General features: G+C 33.4%; 5 protein-coding genes across 7 annotated transcripts; all 5 read left to right on the top strand.

Moving 5' to 3' along the window:
- The first annotated feature begins 1,317 nt into the window (after nt 1-1,317).
- On the top strand, nt 1,318-4,633 carry LOC115709818 (protein RETICULATA-RELATED 4, chloroplastic). The gene is made up of 8 exons (XM_030638049.2): nt 1,318-2,002; nt 2,090-2,158; nt 2,445-2,576; nt 2,697-2,750; nt 2,880-2,924; nt 3,354-3,493; nt 4,085-4,210; nt 4,295-4,633. The coding sequence occupies exons 1-8, from the start codon at nt 1,472-1,474 to the stop codon at nt 4,341-4,343; spliced, it is 1,146 nt and encodes a 381-aa protein (XP_030493909.2). The 5' UTR covers nt 1,318-1,471; the 3' UTR covers nt 4,344-4,633.
- An 862-nt stretch (nt 4,634-5,495) lies between these two features.
- LOC115709816 (putative pentatricopeptide repeat-containing protein At1g26500) lies at nt 5,496-8,046 on the top strand. 3 transcript variants are annotated; one of them, XM_061111452.1, is made up of 3 exons: nt 5,539-5,610; nt 6,024-6,071; nt 6,353-8,046. In XM_061111452.1, the coding sequence occupies exons 2-3, from the start codon at nt 6,049-6,051 to the stop codon at nt 7,917-7,919; spliced, it is 1,590 nt and encodes a 529-aa protein (XP_060967435.1). In that variant the 5' UTR covers nt 5,539-5,610; nt 6,024-6,048; the 3' UTR covers nt 7,920-8,046. The 3 variants fall into 3 exon arrangements, with proteins under 3 accessions (XP_030493908.2, XP_060967435.1, XP_060967434.1); XM_030638048.2 differs by lacking the exon at nt 6,024-6,071 and having other exon boundaries at nt 5,496-5,610; XM_061111451.1 differs by lacking the exon at nt 5,539-5,610 and having other exon boundaries at nt 5,642-6,071.
- A 157-nt stretch (nt 8,047-8,203) lies between these two features.
- Nucleotides 8,204-13,169, top strand: LOC115708929 (putative disease resistance RPP13-like protein 1). Its single transcript, XM_030636957.2, has 3 exons — nt 8,204-9,244; nt 9,647-12,367; nt 12,663-13,169. Exons 1-2 carry the CDS (start codon nt 8,897-8,899, stop codon nt 12,359-12,361), a joined length of 3,063 nt encoding a protein of 1,020 aa, XP_030492817.2. The 5' UTR covers nt 8,204-8,896; the 3' UTR covers nt 12,362-12,367; nt 12,663-13,169.
- A 1,105-nt stretch (nt 13,170-14,274) lies between these two features.
- Nucleotides 14,275-17,591, top strand: LOC115709496 (putative disease resistance RPP13-like protein 1). The gene is made up of 2 exons (XM_061111365.1): nt 14,275-14,613; nt 14,880-17,591. Exons 1-2 carry the CDS (start codon nt 14,275-14,277, stop codon nt 17,589-17,591), a joined length of 3,051 nt encoding a protein of 1,016 aa, XP_060967348.1.
- A 1,606-nt stretch (nt 17,592-19,197) lies between these two features.
- LOC133035523 (putative disease resistance RPP13-like protein 1) lies at nt 19,198-22,143 on the top strand. Its single transcript, XM_061111364.1, has one exon. It carries the CDS (start codon nt 19,198-19,200, stop codon nt 22,141-22,143), a length of 2,946 nt encoding a protein of 981 aa, XP_060967347.1.
- The last annotated feature ends 913 nt before the right edge of the window (nt 22,144-23,056 follow it).

The raw sequence follows: 23,056 nt of genomic DNA, 5'->3' as shown, positions 1-23,056 counted from the left end.
GATTTAGCCTTATTTATTTTCTGTCTACAATATAAATGCATAATAATATAAGGTCTCAAATATTACTAAATAAAAAATACAATAAAATAAAACATTAAATGATTTTCACTTGTTGTATGGTTCATATTATTTTCTTTTAAAAAAATACCAATTTCAAGCTTTTATTGTCTTGTATTGTCAAAATTGAGCAAAAAATATTTACCAATTCAATTATTGAAAGTAAAAATTACAAAACACATGCAAACTTAATTATCATTTTTTTTAAAAAAAAAAATTGTATGAGTGGAAAATTAATCTGTTTGGATTAATTATAAATTATTGTAATAGTCCTTTACAGTCTATTTCATTTATTTTCATCCAATTTTTTTTTATAAGTAATTCGATAATCAAACGATCTATTATTTGGTACGTTATTCTAATTCACATTTTGGTACGATCTATTATTTGGTACGTTATTCTGATTAAGGACTATCATATTAGTCTATTTATCTTAATGAAGTCAGCAAACTTTTATTAAAAAAAATGTGTGAGTGCATAAATCTAGCTTAATTAACATCAACAAACCACTTATATCCATAATTATTAGAATTTGCTTCCTTAAACAAAAAAAAATCCAATTATAATTCAATACAAATTTGTCTTTTAAGTTGAAAATGGACAGATTTCAAAACAATTTGCTCATGTATTATTGACATGGTGCTAATTAACTTCAAATAATGTAATTATTATATTTAATATTAAAAAATAAATATAAATCATTACTCTTAATAACATTCTTAAAGAAAATAGTGGGGGAAGTATTCTTTTTTTTATTATTCTATATTTAACAAAATTCTTAGTTAAGACTTAAGAGAGAGTAATATTTGGCACTATTTTATCACAATATTATTCTAGTAACAAATGATTCTCTTCTCTTATTTATTATTATGGGTAAATACCATTTTGGACCCTCTGTTTTACAAAAGTTATCAATTGGACCTTGTATTTTGTTAAATAACAAAATGGACCCTGTATTTTCTAAAATAGTACAAATAGGACCCTGAATTGATTTTTTATCAAAATAAAGTTTAATTATCATTCGATCTAAAAGTGCTATATGACAAAACTGTTTATATTTTTTGTATCTGTTCGTATTAAGCATTGTCTTCAAGTTGATTGTATTAAAAAAAAAGTTATCAAAAATTAAGCTCAGGGTCTTATTTTTACTATTTTAGAAAATACAGGGTCCATTTTGTCATTTAACAAAACACAGGGTCTACTCTGTAACTTTTGCAAAACACAGGGTCCAAAATAGTATTTACCCTATTATTATTATTATTATAAAAAAAATAAGGTTGAATAAACCGTTAATATAGTTAACCCACCAAAGTAACTTCCAATAAACCAAAAACCAAATAACCAAAACAAACTCATCTTCTCAACCTTAGACAGAAGAGAAAACAGAGAAAAGCAAAGATCAACCGCCATAGCTATGGTGGTTGTAGCCACCTTCTCTCACCACATCCACACAACACTCTCTCTCCACAACAACACTTCCTCTTCCTCCTCCATTAATCCAATCTCTCATCACTCCTTTCCTCATCGTCTCACTCTCACCACCACCAATTCATCAATCTTTTTCACTCCTTCCTTCCCTAAAATCAAATTAACCGCCTCATCCGCCGCCCTAGGTGGCAGCGGAGGAGGAGGAGGAGGAGGAAATGATAGCGGTGGTGGCGGTGGAGATGGAGATGGAGATGAGAATAGGAAGAGAAATAGGGGAGAGGCAATCATGGCAATGGCGGAGGCAAATCGGTCCTTAGAGAGTTTACCTAAGGATATGGCGGCCGCGATTGAGGCCGGGAGGCTTCCGGGATCGATTGTGAAGAGGTATTTCGAGTTGGAGAAGTCGGCGGTATTCCGGTGGTTGCTTGGTTTTGGTGGGTTTAAGGAGAGGTTGCTTGCTGATGATTTGTTCTTGACTAAAGTTGGGATTGAGTGTGGTGTTGGAATATTCACTAAGGTAATTATTAAAGTAAAATAAGTACGATCTGATATGAAATTGCACCAATAACGATATTACTATAACATTTTTTTGTATGTGTTGTAGACTGCTGCAGAGTTGGAAAAGAGGAGAGAAAATTTCACTAAAGAGCTCGATTTTGTGTGTGCTGATGTGGTATGTATATATATATATATATTTATATGTATATATGTTTTTGGTAATCTTAGAGTATATGAAAGTTTGAGAAATAGTGAAATAATCTTATGCTTAAGATCATTTAGTATACTTTTTAATTGAAATATCACTTACTTAAAATTATGTAAAAGTAACCATTATAAATACATGTGACTCTGCTAGAATTTGATTAATTTTGTGTTGTTTTATCATGACAAATGATGATTAGTAGTAGTAATTAGTTAGTTAATTAAATAATAATAATAATAATGAGTGTTGTTATTAGGTGATGGCAATTATAGCAGATTTCATGCTAGTATGGCTTCCAGCTCCAACTGTATCTCTTAGGTCACCATTAGCAGTCAGTGCAGGAACTCTTGCCAACTTCTTCCATGCTTGCCCTGAAAATGCTTTTCAAGTAATTCATTTATTAACTCTTCTTTTCAATAATCTTTCATAATTAATACCATTTTTTTTAATTTAATTTGTTTTACTAAAATGTTGTAATTCATACTAAATTTTTGTGTATTTTAAATAGGTAGCTTTGGCTGGGTCATCTTATTCATTCTTACAAAGAGTAGGAGCCATTGTGGTATGTATATTTATTTATTTCGATTAATTTTTATTTTAAGTTATAATTAGGAGTTAGTCATGTTAAATAATTGTTCATAAATTTAATAATTTTAATTTTAATTTGTTTAAATTTAATCTATTTTTACAGAGAAATGGAGCTAAATTATTTGCAGTTGGAACCAGTGCTTCTCTGGTAACTTTAACATTTTTTTTATATTAATAGTTTTCTTCACTAATTGAGTTAGTAAATTTTATAGTGTAGTCTTTGTTTCATAGATTTAAACTTATTTTATAGTTTTTCATATATAAAAAAAGAAAAAAAACACCAAGAAAAGTCAGCAGAAGTAACAGAGTATACAAAAAATTTCAACAATTTACATACACTTTCATATATACTAAAGTTTTAAATAAAATTTTATGTATTAAAGGTTCCATAATTTTACCTTAGTTAAAATAGAAAAATCATAACGCAAAAGGTTGAAGAACTCAACGCTAATATTCTTGAACAACTTAAAATTGATCAGAGAATTTTTTTCTCCTAATTTTTACAATTTTTGAAATTGAAATATAATATTATAATTTTGTTTTCACAAGACTAATGAAACTATATTATATAATTCAGATTGGAACAGGAGTGACAAATGGATTGATCAATGTAAGAAAAGCATTAGACAAATCTTTTGCTGGTGAAGCTGAAGATGTTCCCATATTACCAACCAGTGTTGCCTATGGTGTTTACATGGCTGTTTCAAGTAACTTAAGGTATCTCATTTTTGACCTAATTAACTTCTCCAACAATACTATTGGTCTCGATTGAAACTAATAACCCGAGTCACGTGACTGTACATGAATAGTCCTCAATCACGTGACTCGTGTTATTGAATATTTCAATGGAGAGACCAAAGATTTTACTGTTAATTTTTCTATGAAAAAAATGTTCAGATCTCTATTTGTTTTGGTATATATAAATTTTTCTTAATATTTTTTCTTTTACAATGTTATAATTATTTAGAACAGTTCGTAAATTTTAGAAAAAAAAATCGAATAATATATCAAAAATAAAATTTATATATTTGGTAGAAGCACGACTGTTTTTTTATACGCGTGTTAAGTAACTGTTTAAGCTTTATTATCGGCATTGTAAATTATTCGGAATATTTTGAAAATTTACAAATGATCATAAATAGCTACAACTTACACAATCATAAAAAAAAAAAATTAAATTTTTTTTATGAATACCAAAATAAATAGGAGATCTACTAAAATTATCTTTTGAAGAATCTACTACAAAAATTTCCTATTTCCTATAATATATGTTTTGTTAATAATGTGTGTGAATAATTTATAACATAGGTACCAAGTACTGGCTGGAATCATTGAACAAAGATTTCTAGAACCTTTGTTACATCAACACAAGCTTGTACTTAGTGCAATTTGCTTTGCTGTTAGAACTGGCAACACTTTCTTAGGCTCACTAATGTAAGTGTCTCTATATTACTTTTCAATGTTTATGTTTCTTTTTGATTTGTTTTTTTGTTTATTATTATGATTTTTTTTGTTTAGGTGGGTGGATTATGCACGTTGGATTGGGATTCAGAAGACAAGAGACTAATTAAAGAATCTTGACAATTATTAAAAACATTCTTCATCATCTTCATCACTACTAAGTAGTGTTGAAAATTTGAGAAAAAAAGTAAATTTTTGGAATAGCTGAAAATTTTGGTATAAATAAATATCAATAATAATGTGTTTATGTTTGTTTTTAATTATGTGGCGGAAAACTAGTGAAGTGATTGTAAATTTCTTGAGCAAGTGAAATGGTATAATATGTAAACAAATAACACTTGTCATTTTTTTGGCCCCTAAAGAAAGCCAATATGTAATAGCAAATTTGGATTGAAATATTGTTTCTTTTGAGTTGTACAATATTTCAATGTTGGAACTTGGAATATTTTTATATAATTCGAAATGTAAAAATAAATAAATTAATGCATATGTATGGTTTTGTCTTAAAATTAAGAAAAATTAGTATTTTTTTTACACTATCCTTCGGTTAGCATCTATTTGATTTTATTGTTGAAATGACATGTGTCAATCTTTTATTGGTCCACAATTTTTTTAAAAAAATTATTTTAATTCAATATGAACTTTAAATTTATAATTTATAAATTAAAAATAATTACATTAAAACCAAAATTCACCCAGAAAAACCATCCCATCACCGATGCTTCCATAGATTAAAGATTCATATTAAAATTAAAAGGATATTAGCGGCTAAACCACTTGAATTTTACGGTTTGTAACACTTAACCACAAAAACTGAATTTTTGGCGGCTAAACTACCTAAACCTTAGTTCTGTTTAGCTAAGTGACACCTACGTCCAAAAATCACAATTAAGTGATACGGTAGACTGTCTACGCGTACACACTTGTACACGTGGCAAATTTTTAGTGGTTCACGTAATATTACGTGGACCACTAAAAATTATTAAAACTTATATTATGTGGACCACTAAAAATTTGCTATGTGTACAAGTGTGTACACGTGGACAGTCCACCGTGTCACTTAACTGTGATTTTTTGACGGAGGTGTGCAGAGCAAAACGGAACCAGGCTTTAGGTAGTTTAGCTGCCAAAAATTCAGTTGTTGTGGTTAAGTGTTATAAACCGTAATGTTCAAGTGGTTTAGCTGCCAATATCCCAAAATTAAAACGACATCTTTCAGTTACATAAAACGACATGTAGTTTTCTCCTTCTTGAAAGTTTATTACAACGACTTGTCGTTTAGAGAAATTTGAAGCTGAGTTAAAACCGCAGAAACAGAAGAAGAAGAAGAAGGCCATTCCTCTTAAACCGCCATGGAAATGAACACAATTCAGGTATGTTTACATTTCTCTTTCTCCTCTTCCCATTTTTTTTTTGGTTATGCATTGTTGATTATACATTTCTATTATCACACCAGTTTTTGCTTTTCTGGGTATCAAAATTCCAAGTTAATGAATTAGACTTTTAGTTCAAACTGTAGAAATTTTCATTTATCACTATGGATAACCTAAGATTGCAGTCATGGGTTTGAAAAAGTTGGGTTTTAACTTAAGTTGGGTTTTTATGTTCTTCTTGATATTGACTTTGAATTTTGATTTTAGGAATAGAGTATTTTTCAAGTTCTTCTGTAGCTTGGGAATAAAGCTGCGTTTTTTTACTTGGAAGCTATTTTAAGTGATGATCTTGCTTTGAAATATCAACCAAATATTGATTTTTTGGGTATGTCTCGTGTAATTTATGTTAGCAGGAGAAGAAACTTTGATTTTACTGAGATGGGAGTGATGTGTAGGAAAAGGTTTGGGTTTTCATCTACTGCATTTAATCTCTCTCTCTCAAAGTTGAGATTTTTAGGCTTTTGGGATTGGTATTCATGAAAAAGTGTTTGTTATTCTCCAGTTTGTGTGCAAGAACAATGTTTCTCTCAATCACTGTGGTTTGATTAAGCCTAACTGACTTTTTGCATTAGAATAGATTAGTTTTACAAGAATTCAAAATTGATTGCCATCTCCTTCTGCTTTTGCATTGTTTTTGGTTAATTTGTTAGTGTTTAATTGGATGATTGAATGTATATACCAGATGTTTTAAAGGAATCATTTGGTTCAACTCTCAACTTAGCCAATTGAGATCAATGATGATGATTATTAGACAAAGAAAAGCCTTCCCAAAATTTCTCCTTCTCAACTTCATTCGCCTCTCAACAACCGAATCAACTCGCCCACTACCACTTTCTAAGACCAGTCCGTCCCCAGTTAACCCAGCCCACCTCCTTCGAGTTTGCACCATCCTTTACCAACAACAAGACTCGCCCGAGTCACGCCTCCACTCTAACCTATCTGCCTCAGAGTTCCAACTCACCCACGAGTTCTTCCTTCAAGTCTGCAACAAGTTCCCTTACTCATGGAGACCTGTTTACAGGTTCTTTGAGTTTACTCAAACCGATCCACTTTTCAAACATTCATCGGTCTCCTTCAACAAGATGCTGGATGTCATTGGTCATTCCCGGAACATTGATCTCTTTTGGGAAGTCCTTCATGAGATGGGACGTCGTAGGTTGGTGAATGACAAGACTTTCAGGATTGCATTGAAGACCTTAGCTGGGGCGAGAGAGTTGAAGAAATGTGTCGAGTTTTTTCATGTTATGAATGATTATGGGTTTGAGTATAGTGTGGGGACTTTGAACAAAGTGGTGGAGACTCTTTGTGGGAGTAAGCTCGTTGATGAAGCTAAATTATTGGTTTTCAAGTTGAAAGATTGGATTAAGCTTGATGGATTTACCTACAAGAGTTTGATTGAGGGTTTTTGTCATGTGGGTAATTTGATAGAGGCTTCAAAGATGTGGAACTTGATGGTGGATGAAGGATTCGAGCCAGAAATTGATGCGGTTGAGAAAATGATGGAGACCTTTTTTAAGGCAAATCAATTTGATGAAGCGTTTAAGCTTTTCCAGGCAATGAGGTCTAAGAGGATGGAAGATTTGGGGCTCTCAACTTATAGGCTTGTGATATATTGGATGTGCAAAAGGGACAAGGTTTCTCAAGCCTATGCAATGTTTGAAGAGATGCTCGAACGAGGGATTCAAGTTGATAACTCGACTTTGGGATCACTAGTATGTGGGCTTTTAGCTAGAGGCAGAGTGAGTATGGCTTATAAGATTGTGGAAGCGATTGAGAGACCGGATATTAGTGTGTACCACGGTTTGATTAAGGGGTTTTTGAGATTGAAAAGAGCAAGTGAAGCTACTCAAGTGTTTAGATTAATGATAAATAGAGGTTGTGAGCCAATTATGCATACATATATAATGTTATTGCAGGGACATTTGGGAAAGAGAGGAAGGAAAGGATTGGATCCCCTTGTGAATTTCGATACGATTTTTGTTGGCGGTTTGGTTAAGGCCGGAAAGTTATTGGAAGCTACAAAATATGTTGAGAGAACAATGAAGAGAGGATTAGAGGTACCTAGATTTGATTATAATAAGTTTTTGCAGTATTATTCCAATGAGGATGGGATTGTAATGTTTGAAGAGGTGGGGAAGAAGTTGAGAGAGGTTGGTTTGGTTGATTTGGCTGATATTTTTCAGAGATATGGGGAGAACATGGCTACTAGGGATAGAAGAAGAAGAAGAAACAAAGCTATTGATTCATGATTCATGACATGAGTTGCATGAAAGGTCATTTTATTTGGTTTGTCAAAGTGTGTAGAATCTGTGTAAAACAATTGTATATGTATGAAATGAATTTAGATTTTTTTTATTTAGCATAACTTTGTGATTTATATATTGTGAATCAAAAAACTATTTATTGCAGTTTTGGTAAAAGACTTCTATCTTTATATACATACATATATATATATATAATTTTAAATAGGCTAATTAGTAATTTTTCCCCCCGAACTTTGACATGTACTAAATCGTGTTCTCTGAACTTTTTTGGCTGTTAAAAATTCCCCTTGAACTATTGAGATTGTTAAATTTAAGGACTTTTGTCTAATTACAATGTTTTAAAATAATAGTTGTATAAAATTGGTGCTATGACAAACAATAAGATACCAAAATGATATTAAATTTACAGTAATAATTAAAGTTGGAAAGCAATCCCCCACTAGACATTATTATTATTATGTATTTGTGATAATGTTGATTAATTCCATGATCTGATTTTCGAGCTTTATTCCAATTAACCTTTACATTTTATAAACAAATACTACAATGCTAGCTATATTTCTCTTACTTTATATAATCAAAGTTTCTCTTATCTTCATAGCCGTACGTGAAGGCACATGTAATGAGGTATTATTTTATTTCTTTATCTTAAATTTATGTAAACCATGCAGCTAGCACAGTCTACCACAATTAAATTAACATATAATTAGATTAGTGTAAATTAGCATTAGTTTACAGTAATTAAGAAGGTGCACTCATGTTTTGTTTTACACTGCTATCCATAAAACAAAACAAACTCATAATAAACTATGTTTAATGGACCCCATGACCTGCTTTTAGAGAAGTATGTTACTAATACTATGTACTCAAAATTTTAATGTGAACTCAAGCCATATTACTTCTGATTTTTCTCTTTCTCTCTCTCTCTTTCCTGTAATCCTTTTTGAGTTTTTGAAGATCTGATGGCTGCTGAAGTGGTTGGAGGAGCACTTCTGTCTGCTTTGCTTAATCCTTTGGTGAAAAAGTTAACTACTGAGGTGAAGGACTTCTTCAAAGGAAAAGATGCCATTCTCAAGCTCCTTAAGGAGTTCAAAACTCTGCTGTCCACGGCTGATCTGCTGCTCATTGATGCTGAGGAGAAGCTCATCAAAGACCCAAGAGTGCGGAAATGGCTTGATGATCTCAAGGATGCCATTTATGATGCTGATGACTTGGTTTACAAGATTGACACTGAAGCATGGCTGAATGAACTGGAACTGGAAGATGGTGGTCCTCATGAATCTCATAGGGGCTGCACTTGTACTAGTAAGGTACTAATGAATCAATGGATTGGATTTCTCTAATTAGTTATTATTAGGCTTTGTCACTAGATTAGTTAGAAATATTCTAGACTAATAACTATGCTTTAGACACTTGTACACTTGACTACTATATTAATTATATATTTCAACCAACCCAATTTAACCCATTTAATTAAGAAAATAAAAAAGTTTAACTCGCCTAGTAATTGTGGTGGTTTATTCGGGTTACGTTGGGTGATTTAGATCTCCATTGAGTTGCATTTTTCGCTTTGATTTAGGGGTTTATTTTGATTTGGCTGTTTGTAAACTTTTTTGTACACCCTATAGTATTAGTTATTGTATGAATCTTTTTCAATATATGAGAATTTAACACAATCTCTCACTCTTTCTCTATTGCATAATACTTGTCAGGTACTCATGAAATTCATCTCAACTCCTTTAACTTCTTTTGATAAGGCCATAAAACCCGAGATACAAGATGCACTTGAGAAATTGAAGGTTCTTCTAGACAACAAAGATCTTGGTCTGGAACGTGTGAAAAATCATAAGCTTCCAGAGAGGGTATGTGCTCCATCGCTAGAAGAATCTGATATTTATGGAAGAGATCATGAGAAAGAAGAGATCATTAAGTTGCTTACATCGGATGAAACAACCGGTGGTGACAAATTATCTGTGATTCCTATAGTTGGGATGGGCGGTATTGGAAAGACTACTCTTGCTCAACTTGTATACAAGGATGACAGAGTCAACAAAACGTTTGATACAAAAGTATGGATTACAGTGGGAGATGATAAAGTTGACTGCATGAAAGTGATGAAACTGATTGTTGAGAAGGTCACTTTACAAAAATGTGAAATTGAGGAGTCGTATGACCTTCAAGAAGAAGTAAAGAAGGCTCTGAGTGTGAAGAAGTTTCTGTTTGTTGTTGATGATGTTTGGGATGAGGATCGTGCCAAGTGGGATGTCTTAAACAATTGTTTCAAATCAGGAAAGTCTGGAAGCAAGATTATTGTGACAACACGGAGCACAGTTGTTGCATCGATTATGAAAACAGGGTCAACGTATCAACTAGGAAGAATAAATGAGGCTGCTGGCTGGCGATTATTTGCAAAACATGCTTCACTTGTTGTAGACTCAAATGATTACTTGGATCTCCAAGAAGTTGGGGAAAAAATAGTTGACAAGTGTAAGGGACTTCCATTAGCAATAAAGTCAATTGGTGATCTCTTACGAGGGAAGCAGAGAAAGGAGGAATGGGATAAAATTCTACAAAATGATATATGGGAGTTGTACGAAAGAAACGAAGTCAAAATTCTTCCAGCTTTGTGGTTGAGTTATTTTTATCTACCTTCAGAATTAAAGCAATGTTTTGCTTACTGCTCTTTATTCCCAAAAGATTATAAATTCCAAAAAGAAGAGATGATCTTGTTATGGAAGGCCGAAGGTCTTTTATATTCTAAAATTGAAAAGAGAGTTGAAGAAGTTGGAGAAGAGTATTTTGAAAGTCTAATTTCGAAGTCATTTTTCCAACCATCATGTGATGACGACAAGCTAAGTTTTCTCATGCACGACCTTATACATGATTTAGCAATATTTATCTCTGGTGAGTTTTGCTTAATGTTGAATAGCAATAAATCCTCTCACAAGATTCGTCATTTTTCATACATGCCGGATTGTGAAAAAGAATATGACCCTATGGAATTTGAGGAGTTATTAAAAGCTAAGTGCTTGCGCACCATATTGTGGCACCAAGATTCAAACGTTGATCATCTCAGTTTGTTAAAGATTGAGCACTTGCATAAGTCATTCCCAGGCTTGAGAGTACTATCCATAAAGGACAAGACAATCACAAAGTTTCCTGATTCAATAGGAAATTTGAAATATTTAAGATATTTGAAGTTAGATTGTGGTGAGATTGAAGAGATACCCAATTCAATTTGTAGTAAGTTGTATAATTTGGAGACTCTATTGTTGGAGGAATGTTATTCGATTACTCAACTACCAACTGATATAGGAAATTTAATCAAGCTGCGACATCTTAGAGTTCCCCCCGGTCGATTACAAGAAATGCCTTTGCAACTGGGTAAGCTACAAAATCTGAAAACACTTAATAAATTTCTTGTGGGGAAAAATAAAGATTCAGGCATTAAGCTATTGAAAAAGCTTCAAAATCTACATGGGAGTCTTCGTATTGAGGGACTACAAAATGTTAGTAGCCTTGAGGAAATTTCAGAAGCAGATGCACCATTAAAGAGTTTCAAGTTTCTTAGTCACCTACGTTTGAGTTGGGGTTATTGCTTTGAAACTGATTACTTGCATAAAGAGATACTTGGTGGTCTTGAACCTCATCCAAACTTGAAGGAACTTGAGATTTTCGATTACAAAGGAACCAGTTTCCCAAATTGGATGGGAGATTGTTGCTGCTTGTCTAATTTAGTAAGGCTGGAGATTTTATGTTGCTCTTATTGCAATGTCTTTCCATCGTTGGGACAGCTAAGTTCTCTTAAAGACCTTCGTTTTGACCGTTTATATGATATGGTTAGAATAGGCTCAGAATTTTATTATTCTACATCAAGTACTACTACTGCTGATTCTTCTTCTTCATCTGTTGCAATAACAAAGCCATTCTTTAGATCTTTGGAGACCTTGAAACTTGACTATTTGCCTAATCTAGAAGAGTGGTCATTTGTCGAAGGTGGAGTTTTTCCTCGTCTTAAGTATCTTCGTTTAAAGTGGTGCAGGAAACTCAAAGCATCATTTTTAGCAGATTATTTTCCGTCATTGACAAAGCTTGAAATAGAGGATTGTGATCAACTAATATCATTACTCCCAAGAGCTCAACTCATGCAGGCTTCATTGGGTTTAAAGAACATTGTGATTTACAACTGTAAAAACTTGATACACTTAGACGAGGAGGCCTTTCAGCACCTAACATCCCTTGAGAATTTGCGAATTGAATCTTGTTGGAACCTTCAATGCTTGCCAAAAGAACTTCCCAGTTTGCTTTCTGATCTTCATATCATCAATTGTCCATTGCTTGAACCACGAGTCCAGAGGGAGACAGGGGAGGACTGGCCAATTATTGCTCACATCCCCAATATATATGTCGATAACAAGAAGATCTAGTTCCTTGTAATTTTCCTCACCTTACTGTTATTTCTCTCATGTTTACAATCTTTTACAGCTTTATTCCAATTATTTTGACTATCATTCACTTTTTTGCTCTGCCTAATTCCTCATTTCATAGACAATCATTAACATCTAAATTTTATTTAATCTATAAAAACTTTTCAAATCAGACTTGAGCGCTTTGTGTTACAATCCACGCTCTCACTTAATAACAAATGCTTTTCTACCATATTTCATAACATTTCTATCATTTTTGAAATCTATGAACCATTTTTTCATTCTCTGTTACATTCTGCAGGATGATGAGAAATGAATCATCAACATTAGTTGTGGGAGGGATAGACGGTATACTGCGTGTTCTGAACCACAACACAGGTGAAGTTGTTTCTAGAACTGTTTTGGCTGGAAGCATTTCGAGCTCTCGAGACAAGAATGGAGTAGTTGCGAGAACAAGAGGAGCGAGGCTTGCGGAAGATATTCACATTGACAGTGTTCTGACAATTATTCGACCTCCCACCACTTGCTTGGCTGTTGGGATGAAAAGGGTTGTGACCACACATAATACAAAGTTCATCAGATTGTGGAAATTTAGCTAACTTTACATAGAGATTATTCCACAATTTAGGAATAGTTGAACTATGTATTTGTATGGTTTTTGTAAACACATATTGGATAACCAAATATGACAACAGATATAAACATAACAAAATTGAGATACCAAAATTCATGCATGTATTGTTGTTGATTATACTAATTAATTAATTATTCTTTTCACTAATGCCACAATCTATGAATTGTTGAATAATGGATTTTTGTGATATTCTTTTCATTTTTTAGTGTCTACTCAAAACTAGTATATTTCTGCTCGATCAAGTAAGAAAGAAAGAAGGGGTTTTGGGAGAAGATTTTCACAAATAATTTACAGAAAAGAAAAATATGAATGACAACTACTATATTATGTACCATATCCATAGCTCCAGTTTTGGATTTTTTTTAAAATATATATATATATGTTTTGTTTTGAATAATTTTGGGATGTATTTGCTTAAATCTTAAATATTGTTGGATTTTCAAATAATTCTATTATTTGTGCATGCTTTTGGTTTTGAGTGAAATTAATTACTCTGTTTTTGCAGGCTCCAACCATAAATGATTTGCATGTTTGTTGCTGAGGACTAATTGGATTCAGTTGAAGAATGCAACAACTAAGTAGTTACCACCAAATAAACACATATGATTTGCTTACTTTTAGTTTGAGTGTGGTGTGTGATTGTGAATAATACAGTAGCTTAAGTGATTAGAATACTGTTTTGAGATTTGGGGTTTTGTTTCGATTGTAGAAGAGGCCGATATGACACTTGTTATTGTTTTTGTACTTCTTTCATTTTCTTTTTAATATTACTCTTGGTCTCCATTTTCTCTTATATTTACCTTTCTTTTCTCAGAATGTTTTTTTTGTGTTTTTTATTTTATGTTTTTGTTGTCAGATTTAGTTTCATCATATGATTCCTTAATCTTAATAGTATTTCTATGTTTCTTGGTTGAAATATGAGTAATCCCAACTAATGTTCATAATTTTTTTAATCTCTTATAAAATTCAATTAACTTAAATGTCTCCCCATAGAATTTATTTATATAATTAGCTGATCAGATCTCAAACTTTGATATCTTCTATTTATATAATAATCAAAGACGTGAAGGCACATGTATTATATTTCTTTATGTTAAATTTATAATAAACCATGGAGTTAGCACCACTCATATTAAATTAACATATAATTAGTTATACCAATTAGCTGTGTGTACTCAAATATATGCTATTACAATCACTCATATTATCTCTCTCTTGAATTTATTTGTGCTTATCAATCAATTTTTTCTGTAATCCTTTCTGAGTTTCTGAAGATCTGATGGCTGAATTGGTTGGAGGAGCTCTTCTCTCTGCTTTGCTTAATCCATTGGTGAACAAGTTAACTGCTGAGGTTAAGGACTTCTTCAAAGGAAAAGATGCCATTCTCAAGCTGTTGAAGGAGTTCAAAACTTTGCTGTCCTCTGCTGATCTGCTGCTCATTGATGCTGAGGAGAAGCTCATCAAAGACCCAAGAGTAAGAAAATGGCTTGATGATCTCAAGGATGTCATTTATGATGCAGACGACTTGGTTTACAAGATCGACACTGAAGCATGGCGAAACGAACTTGAAGGTGGTGGTCCTTATGAATCTCATAGCAGCTGCAGTTGTGCTAGTAAGGTACTAATAAATCAATTATCTTAACGATAAAAAGTAATAATAGATTAAATGTAGTATATTTTCTAAAAGAAATCGTAACTCAGTTTATTCAGTGGCTTTGATTTTATTGGTTGATTTGTCAGTTTGGTTTATACATTTTATTTGGAATAGAGTGCCTATCCCTAATAGTTATTGTATGAATATTTTTCAATAGATAAGAATATAATGCAATTCCTCACTCTTTATCTGTCAATTGATCTATTGCATGCATGCATAATACTTGTCAGGCACTCATGAGACTCATCTCATCAACTCCTCTAACTTCATTTGATAAGAGCATAAAACCTGAGATAGAAGAGACACTTGAGAAATTGAAGCTTCTTCTAGACAACAAAGATCTTGGTTTGGAACGTGTGAAAAATCATAAGAAGCCAGAGAGGATATGTGGTCCTTTGGTGGAAGAATCTGATGTTTATGGAAGGGATGTTGATAAAGAAGCTATTGTTAAATTGCTTCTTTCGGGTGATACGAGTAGTGGTGACAAATTGTCAGTGATCCCTATAGTGGGGATGGGCGGTATTGGAAAGACTACTCTCATTCAGCTTGCATACAGTGATGATAGAGTCGTTAAAATGTTTAATACCAGAGTGTGGGTTACTGTGGGAGACGATGAAAAAGTGAACAGTTCTAAAGTTATGAAAGCAATTATTCTGAAGGTCACATCTGCCAAATGTGAAATTGAAGAGGAGTTTGAAGTTTTAAATGAAGTCAAGAAGGTTTTAACTGGGAAGACGTTTCTCATTGTTCTTGACGATATTTGGGACGAAGATAGCAACAGATGGGAGGTCATAAAAAGTACTTTTCAATCAGGATTCCCAGGAAGCAAAATCATTGTGACAACACGTAGCAATAAGGTTGCATCAATTATGGAAACTACATCATCAACTTATTTTCTAAGCACTATATCTTTTGACAAAGGTTGGCAATTATTTGTTAAATGTGCTGCACTCAATGTCAACTCACATGAGTACTCATATCTTCAAGTAATTGGTCAAAAAATTGTTGAAAAGTGTAATGGGCTTCCTTTAGCTATAAAATCACTTGGTGGTCTTTTACGTGGGAAACAGAATAAGGAGGATTGGGAGGACATATTAAACAACGATATATGGGGGTTGTATGAGAGTGAGAGTGTTGGTATTCTTCCAGCTTTATGGCTGAGCTATTTTTATTTACCTTCACATTTGAAGTCTTGTTTCTCTTATTGTGCTATATTTCCTAAAGATTATGAATACACTGAAGAAGAGATGATTTTATTGTGGATGGCTGAAGGTCTTTTACTTCCTAAGAAGGGAACAAGAATTGAAGAAATCGGAAAGAAGTACTTCAAAGATCTAATCTCAATGTCATTTTTTCAACCATCAAATAACAATGCGAAGGAGCCAACTTTTATCATGCATGATCTTATACATGATTTGGCAATCTTTATTTCTGGTGAGTTTTCTTTGACAATAAATAATATCAGACAATGTTCTCACAAGGTTCGTCATTTTTCATACCAGCAAGGATGTGCGAAAGGCAATGACCCTAAGGAATTTGAGGAGTTATTTAAAGCTAAGTACCTGCACACCATATTGTGGAAAGAACGTCTAACCATTGATCAGCTAATGATTGAGCAGTTGGACAAGTCATTTCCAAGCTTGAGGGTACTACACATATCTGATTATAACATCACCAAGTTTCCTTATTCAATAGGCAATTTGAAGTATTTAAGATATTTGAAGTTAGATTGTCGCAACATTGAAGAAATATCTAATACAATATGTAAGTTGTATAATTTGGAGACACTATTGTTGGAGGAATGTTATTCAGTTTCTCGACTACCAAATGATATAGGAAATTTAACCAAGTTGCGACATCTTAGTGTTCCCTTCGATTTAGTAGAGATGCCATTGCAGTTCGGGAAGCTACAAAATTTGCAAACACTAAATAGATTTGTTGTGGGAAGTAATAGAGATTCTGGTGGTATTGAATTGTTGAAAGAGTTTTCAGATCTACACGGTAGTCTTTCTATTAATGGACTAGAAAATGTGAGTAGCCTTGAGGAAGTTTCAGATGCACCATTATTAAAGAGTAAGAAGTCTCTTAGCCACCTATTTTTAATATGGGATAGTGAACCTAAACTTGATGAGTTGCACAAAGAAAGAGAGGTACTCAGTGCCTTCCAGCCTCATCCAAACTTGAAGAAACTAAAGATTGAGAACTATAATGGCAACGGTTTCCCAAATTGGATGGGAGATCCTCACTGCTTGTCTAATTTAGTAAGCATGGAGATGAGACGTTGTGGTAAATGCAGCTTCTTGCCGTCGTTGGGACAACTGCCTTCTCTAAAAGATCTTATCATTCAGGATTGTGGTGTGGTGAAAATAGATTCAAAGTTTTATTGCACTTCTAGTACTAGTGTTGATTCTTCTGTTGCAATACAAACAAAGCCATTCTTTAGATCTTTGGAAAACATGGTATTTCAGAAATTGTTTGAGTTGGAAGAGTGGTCATTTATGGAAGGTGGAGGTTTTCCTCGTCTTAAGAGTGTTCATTTTGAGTATTGTCATAAACTAAAAGTGACATTGTTAGGAGATTATTTTCCGTCATTGATAGAGCTTGTAGTAGATGGCTGTGAGGAACTAATACCATTATTACTTCCAAGAGCTCAACTCATGCAGGCCCCTTTGATAACTTTAAAGAAGATTAGAATTGACAATTGTTCAACTTTGACACACTTAGACGAGGCGGCCTTTCAGCACCTCACCTCCCTTGAAAAGTTACAAATTTATTTCTGTAGTAACCTCCGATGCTTGCCAAAAGAACTACCTACTTCTCTTTCTGAGCTAGTCATTTTCGATTGTCCATTGCTAAGACCACGAGTCCAGAGGGAGACAGGGGAGGACTGGCCAATAATTGCTCACATCCGAAATATAACTGTAAATGACAAGAAAATATAGGTAATACTCTTTTCTCTTCTCAGTCCTACTTGTTTGAAAGCTTTATTCAATAATGAATCAAAGTCTTCAATTCCTTTTTTGTTTTAGGTTATGTTGTGTAACTTGTGTTGTGTCTTCAATAACATCATAGTTTCTTGATTCATTACGCAATTTGAGATATTTAAGATATTTGAAATTAGATTGTGGTCGGATTTAATTCCAATTTTGTTTTATATATGTTTGCAGGTTTGGTATGCACTTTGAAATGTAGCTATAAAGGTTTGATATGTACTCTACTTGTTTGGTAGTGCCTTTCAAGTTGATAGCTTCCATTACATATATAGTTTGTGAGACATGTAAACACAAGCTATTACTCTCTTCTTCTTGCAATTTCCAACCATAAATGAGTACCGGTTTGCAGATTGGAAGTCCCAGATGCAGATTGGGCTACATACAAACTTGGATGAATCAGCTAGAGCAGTGGTATTTCTATGTTTCTTGCTGACTAATTGGAGCTCAAGAATGAATGAAAGAAGTCAGTCGCCAAATAATCACTCTAATAACTAATTCTGTTATTTTTTGTTACTTAATTTAAGCTGGGTATAAAAGGTTGTCACTTCTCTTAATTTGCTTAATGTTACTTACTACATGTCATTAATAGTATTGAAATGCAATCAAGACCAACAAAGTTTGAGTGTGGTGTGCAGTGTGATTGTGAATAATAATAACAATAGCTAGAGTGATCAGAGTGGTTTCATTGATGTTACTTCGTAGAAGAGGTTGAGACCATTGTTAGTGTTTTGTCTCTCCTTAGTTACCTAATTATGAATGTTGGTATCCATTTTCTGTAATTGTTATGTTACTTCCTTTTGAAGATTCAATTGCTTTGGGATGAAAAAGTTTGTCACCCCACATAATACGTGGAATTTTAGCTAATTTTACATAGGGATTATTCCACAATCTAAGAATAGTTGAAAAGTGTATTCTTATGATATTCTTTTCACTTTTTACTGGAAAAAAATCTTGGTGTTGTTTGGTCGAACCTCTATAAATCTTAAGGGGAGTTGAGTTCCGAATAGAATTAGACCTTTGTGTGGTTTGGTTTGGTTGAACCTCTATAAATCTTGGGCTTCGTTTTCAGTTATTCAATTCAATTAATACAATTCAATATTTATCCAAATTGTTGATTACTTAATTCCATGGTATGCTTTTTGAGTTGTATGTATTCCAATTAATCCTTTAAATTTAATTATAAAAGAAATGATCAGATTTCAAAGTTTGATAGCCGTTGCTGTGTTTGACTTTCAAACACGTGAAGGCACATGTAATTAGGTACTATGTTATTTCTTTTTTTCTAAATTTATCTAAACCATGATGCAACAGTACTAGCACAGTCTACCAAAATTATATTAACATATAATTAAGTTATAGTAAACCAAACTCGTAATAAACTATGTTCAATGGACCCCATGATGTTCTTTCAGAGCAGTGTGTACTCAAAATTTTATTGTAAACTATACAAATACATGCTATTACACTCACTCATATTATTTCTCTCTTTTGAATTACTACATTGTGTTCATCAATCAATATTTCCTGTAATCCTTTCTGAGTTTTTGAAGATCTGATGGCTGAATCGGTTGGAGGGGCGCTTCTCTCTGCTTTGCTTAATCCATTGGTGAACAAGTTAACTACAGAGGTCAAGGATTTCTTCAAAGGAAAAGATGCCATCTTGAAGCTGTTGAAGGAGTTGAAAACTTTGCTGTCCTCTGCTGATCTGTTGCTCATTGATGCCGAGGAGAAGCTCATCAAAGACCCGAGGGTGAGAAAATGGCTTGATGATCTCAAGGATGCCATTTATGATGCAGACGACTTGGTTTACAAGATTGACACTGAAGCATGGAGAAATGAACTGGAAGATGGTGGTCCTCATGAATCTCTTGGTGGCTGCACTTGTACTAGTAAGCTACTTCTAAAACTCATCTCATCAATTCCTTTAAATTCTTTCGATAAGGCTATAAAACCTGAGATAGAAGAGACACTTGGGAAATTGAAGCTTCTTCTAGACAATAAAGATCTTGGTTTGAAACGTATAGAAAAACAAGAACATCCAAAAAGAGTATGTGCTCCTTCGGTGGAAGAACCTGATGTTTATGGAAGGGATGATGATAAAGAAGCTATTATTAAGTTGCTCTTGTCGGATGACACAAGTGCCGGTGATAAATTGTTAGTGATCCCCATAGTGGGGATGGGCGGTATTGGAAAGACTACTCTTGCTCAACTTGTATACAAGGACAAAAGAGTTCACGAAACGTTCGATACTAAATTATGGATTACAGTGGGAGATGAAAAAGTTGACTACATGAAAGTGATGAAACTAATTGTGGAGAAGGTCACTTCTGAAAGATGTGAAATTCAAGAGCCATATGATCTTCAAGAAGAAGCAAAGAAGGCTCTGAGTACGAAGAAGTTTCTCTTTGTTGTTGATGATGTTTGGGATGAGGATCCTTCCAAGTGGGATGTCTTAAACAGTTGTTTCAAATCAGGGTTGCATGGAAGTAGGGTCATTGTGACAACACGTAGCAATAAGGTTGCATCAATTATGGAAACTAAGTCATCAACTTACTCCCTAAGCACTTTATCTTTTGACAAAGGTTGGCAGTTGTTTGTTAGATGTGCTACTATAGATGTCAACATGCACAAGTACGCTGATCTACAAGTAATTGGTCGAAAAATTGTTGAAAAGTGTAATGGGCTTCCTTTAGCTATTAAATCACTTGGGATTCTTTTACGTGGTAAACAAAATAAGGAGGATTGGGATGACATATTAAACAATGATATATGGGGATTGTACGAGAGTGAGAGTGTTGGTATTCTTCCAGCTTTATGGCTGAGCTATTTTTATTTACCTTCACATTTGAAGTCTTGTTTCTCTTATTGTGCTATATTTCCTAAAGATTATGGATACAAAGAAGAAGAGATGATCTTATTGTGGATGGCTGAAGGTCTTTTACTTCCTAAGAAGGGAATAAGAATTGAAGAAATCGGAAAGAAGTACTTCAAAGATCTAATCTCAATGTCATTTTTTCGACCATCATGGAATGAGTGGGAGGAGCCATGTTTTCTCATGCATGATCTTATTCATGATTTAGCAATGTTTGTTTCTGGTGAGTTTTGTTTAATGATGAGTAATATAAGTAATTGTTCTCACAAGGTTCGTCATTTTTCGTACATACAACAATGGGCAAAAGCCGATGACCCTAAGGAATTTGAGGAGTTATTTAAAGCTAAGTGCTTGCGCACCATATTGTGGGAACATGAATCTACGGAAGATTTTCTGAAGTTGTTTAAGATTGAGCACTTGAACAAGTCATTCCCAAGCTTGAGAGTACTATCCATATATGATGATTGTTATATCACAAAGATTCCAGATTCAATTGGCAATTTGAAGTATTTAAGATGTTTGAAGTTACATTGTTGCAGAATTGAAGAGATAACTAATACAATATGTAAGTTGTATAATTTGGAGACACTATTGTTGGAGGAATGTAAATATGTTATTAGACTACCAATTGATATAGGAAATTTAATCAAGTTGCGACATCTTAGTGTTCCTAAGAATTCATTACAAGAGATGCCATTGCAGTTGGGAAAGCTGCAAAACCTGCAAACACTTAATGCATTTGTTGTGGGAAGAAGTAGAGATTGTGGTGGCATTAAGTTGTTGAAAGAGTTTCAAAATCTGCACGGGAGTCTTTTTATTGGAGGACTACAAAATGTGAGTAGCCTTGAGGAAGTTTCAGATGTATCATTAAAAAGTAAGAAGTTTCTTAGTCAGCTATCTTTGGTATGGTATTATCACTATGAACCTGAATTTGATGAGTTGTATAAAGAAAGAGAGCTACTCAGTGCCCTCCAGCCTCATCCAAACCTGAAGGAACAACTGCCATGTCTCAAAGACCTTGTTATTATGCATGTTAATGGTTTGGTGAGAATAGATTCAGAGTTTTATTACTCTACTAGTCTTGATTCTTCTTCTTCTTCTGTTGTAATACAATCAAAGTCATTCTGTAGGTCTTTGGAGACCTTGAAATTTTACTTTATGCCTGAATTCGAAGAATGGTCATTTATTGAAGGTGGAGTTTTTCCTCGGCTTAAGAATCTTCATATTGAAGGTTGTGAGAGACTCAAAGTGACATTGTTAGGAGATTATTTTCCTTCATTGACAAACCTTTCAATATATAGCAGTGAGGTACTATTACCATTATTACTCCCAAGACCGCAACTCATGCAGGCCCCTTTGATCAGTTTAAAGAAGATTACATTTGGCAGATGTAAAAAGTTGATGCACTTTGATGAAGTGGCCTTTCAGCACCTCACCTCCCTTGAGATGTTGGATATTTATTCTTGTGATGTTCTCCAATGCTTGCCCAAAGAACTACCCACTTCTCTTACTGATCTTCACATCAGTTGTTGTCCATTGCTAAGACCAAGAGTCCAAAGGGAGACAGGGGAGGACTGGCCAATTATTGCTCGCATCCCAAATATCATTCTCGATCGCAAGAAAATATAGGTATTACTCTTCATACTTCATACTTCTATTCTCTTCTGTCCTAGTTGTTTAAAAGCTTTATTCAATATTGAATCTAAGAGTCTTCAATTTGTTTCTGTTTTAGGTTGTGTTGTATTGTGTGTACAACACAACAACACAACAATCCTAGGTTTGGTTTCACTAAAGAGATTGCTTGGAAAGTTTGAATGACTCTTCTTTTTTAATTATTTACTTATATTTTGCTAGAATTTTTATAAGGTTGTGAGATGATTATTAACATGTTTGACACATTCAACTTATGATGTGTAATACTAATCAGAGTTTCATCCTCTTTCTATACTGAAGAATAACTTGATTGACTTTTGTTGCTTCAGCTTTTCTTTGATTTGGTTTCAAAAACCTTAACTAAAGACTAAAGAGGCTGCTTGGAAATTTGAATTGACTAATTGGTTGCAGTACTAAGTAAATAGATAGAATAATCATATGGAATTAAGGTACAAATGTATTCACTTAAGAGCCCAATTTAGTCTATAATGGTTTATTGTATTGGAAATTCAAAGAAGCTCAATTTGCTATTTTTTTCTACTGCACATTTGCATACTTTTGAGTAAAATTACATATAAATATGTAAAGTCATATTTCTGATTCTCAGTCCATAACTAAGGTAGTTATGTTGATTGGAAATATGTCATGTTGGTTGGGACCTTAGGTACAAATGCTTTTCTACTATTTTTCTTAACATTCCTACCATTTTTGAAATCTATGAACCATTTTTCCATTCTCTGTTACATTTTGCAGGACGATGAGAATTTTATGGGATAATCGAGTTAGCCCCAACGTTTTGTACTCCTTGCAACACCTAAGAAATGACTCATCAACTGTTAGGATTAAACTGACTTAACCTGTCAAGTCAGTAGATCTATCTATTGTTAGA

Source organism: Cannabis sativa, chromosome 3, assembly GCF_029168945.1.
Source record: "Cannabis sativa cultivar Pink pepper isolate KNU-18-1 chromosome 3, ASM2916894v1, whole genome shotgun sequence".
NCBI classification, from domain to species: domain Eukaryota; kingdom Viridiplantae; phylum Streptophyta; class Magnoliopsida; order Rosales; family Cannabaceae; genus Cannabis; species Cannabis sativa.
The sequence above is the reverse complement of the archived record's forward strand: the minus strand, read 5'-3'. Positions and strand labels throughout refer to the sequence as shown.

Excerpts from the sequence above, each read along its gene's own strand:
- LOC115709818 (XM_030638049.2), top strand. The coding sequence starts at position 1,472 with ATGGTGGTTGTAGCCACCTTCTCTCACCACATCCACACAACACTCTCT. Across the intron at positions 2,003-2,089 it reads GTGTTGGAATATTCACTAAG|ACTGCTGCAGAGTTGGAAAA; the intron begins GTAATTATTAAA and ends TATGTGTTGTAG. Across the intron at positions 4,211-4,294 it reads ACTTTCTTAGGCTCACTAAT|GTGGGTGGATTATGCACGTT; the intron begins GTAAGTGTCTCT and ends TTTTTTGTTTAG.
- LOC115709816 (XM_061111451.1), top strand. The coding sequence starts at position 5,998 with ATGTCTCGTGTAATTTATGTTAGCAGGAGAAGAAACTTTGATTTTACT. Across the intron at positions 6,072-6,352 it reads GGAGTGATGTGTAGGAAAAG|ATGTTTTAAAGGAATCATTT; the intron begins GTTTGGGTTTTC and ends TGTATATACCAG.
- LOC115708929 (XM_030636957.2), top strand. The coding sequence starts at position 8,897 with ATGGCTGCTGAAGTGGTTGGAGGAGCACTTCTGTCTGCTTTGCTTAAT. Across the intron at positions 9,245-9,646 it reads GCTGCACTTGTACTAGTAAG|GTACTCATGAAATTCATCTC; the intron begins GTACTAATGAAT and ends AATACTTGTCAG.
- LOC115709496 (XM_061111365.1), top strand. The coding sequence starts at position 14,275 with ATGGCTGAATTGGTTGGAGGAGCTCTTCTCTCTGCTTTGCTTAATCCA. Across the intron at positions 14,614-14,879 it reads GCTGCAGTTGTGCTAGTAAG|GCACTCATGAGACTCATCTC; the intron begins GTACTAATAAAT and ends AATACTTGTCAG.
- LOC133035523 (XM_061111364.1), top strand. The coding sequence starts at position 19,198 with ATGGCTGAATCGGTTGGAGGGGCGCTTCTCTCTGCTTTGCTTAATCCA.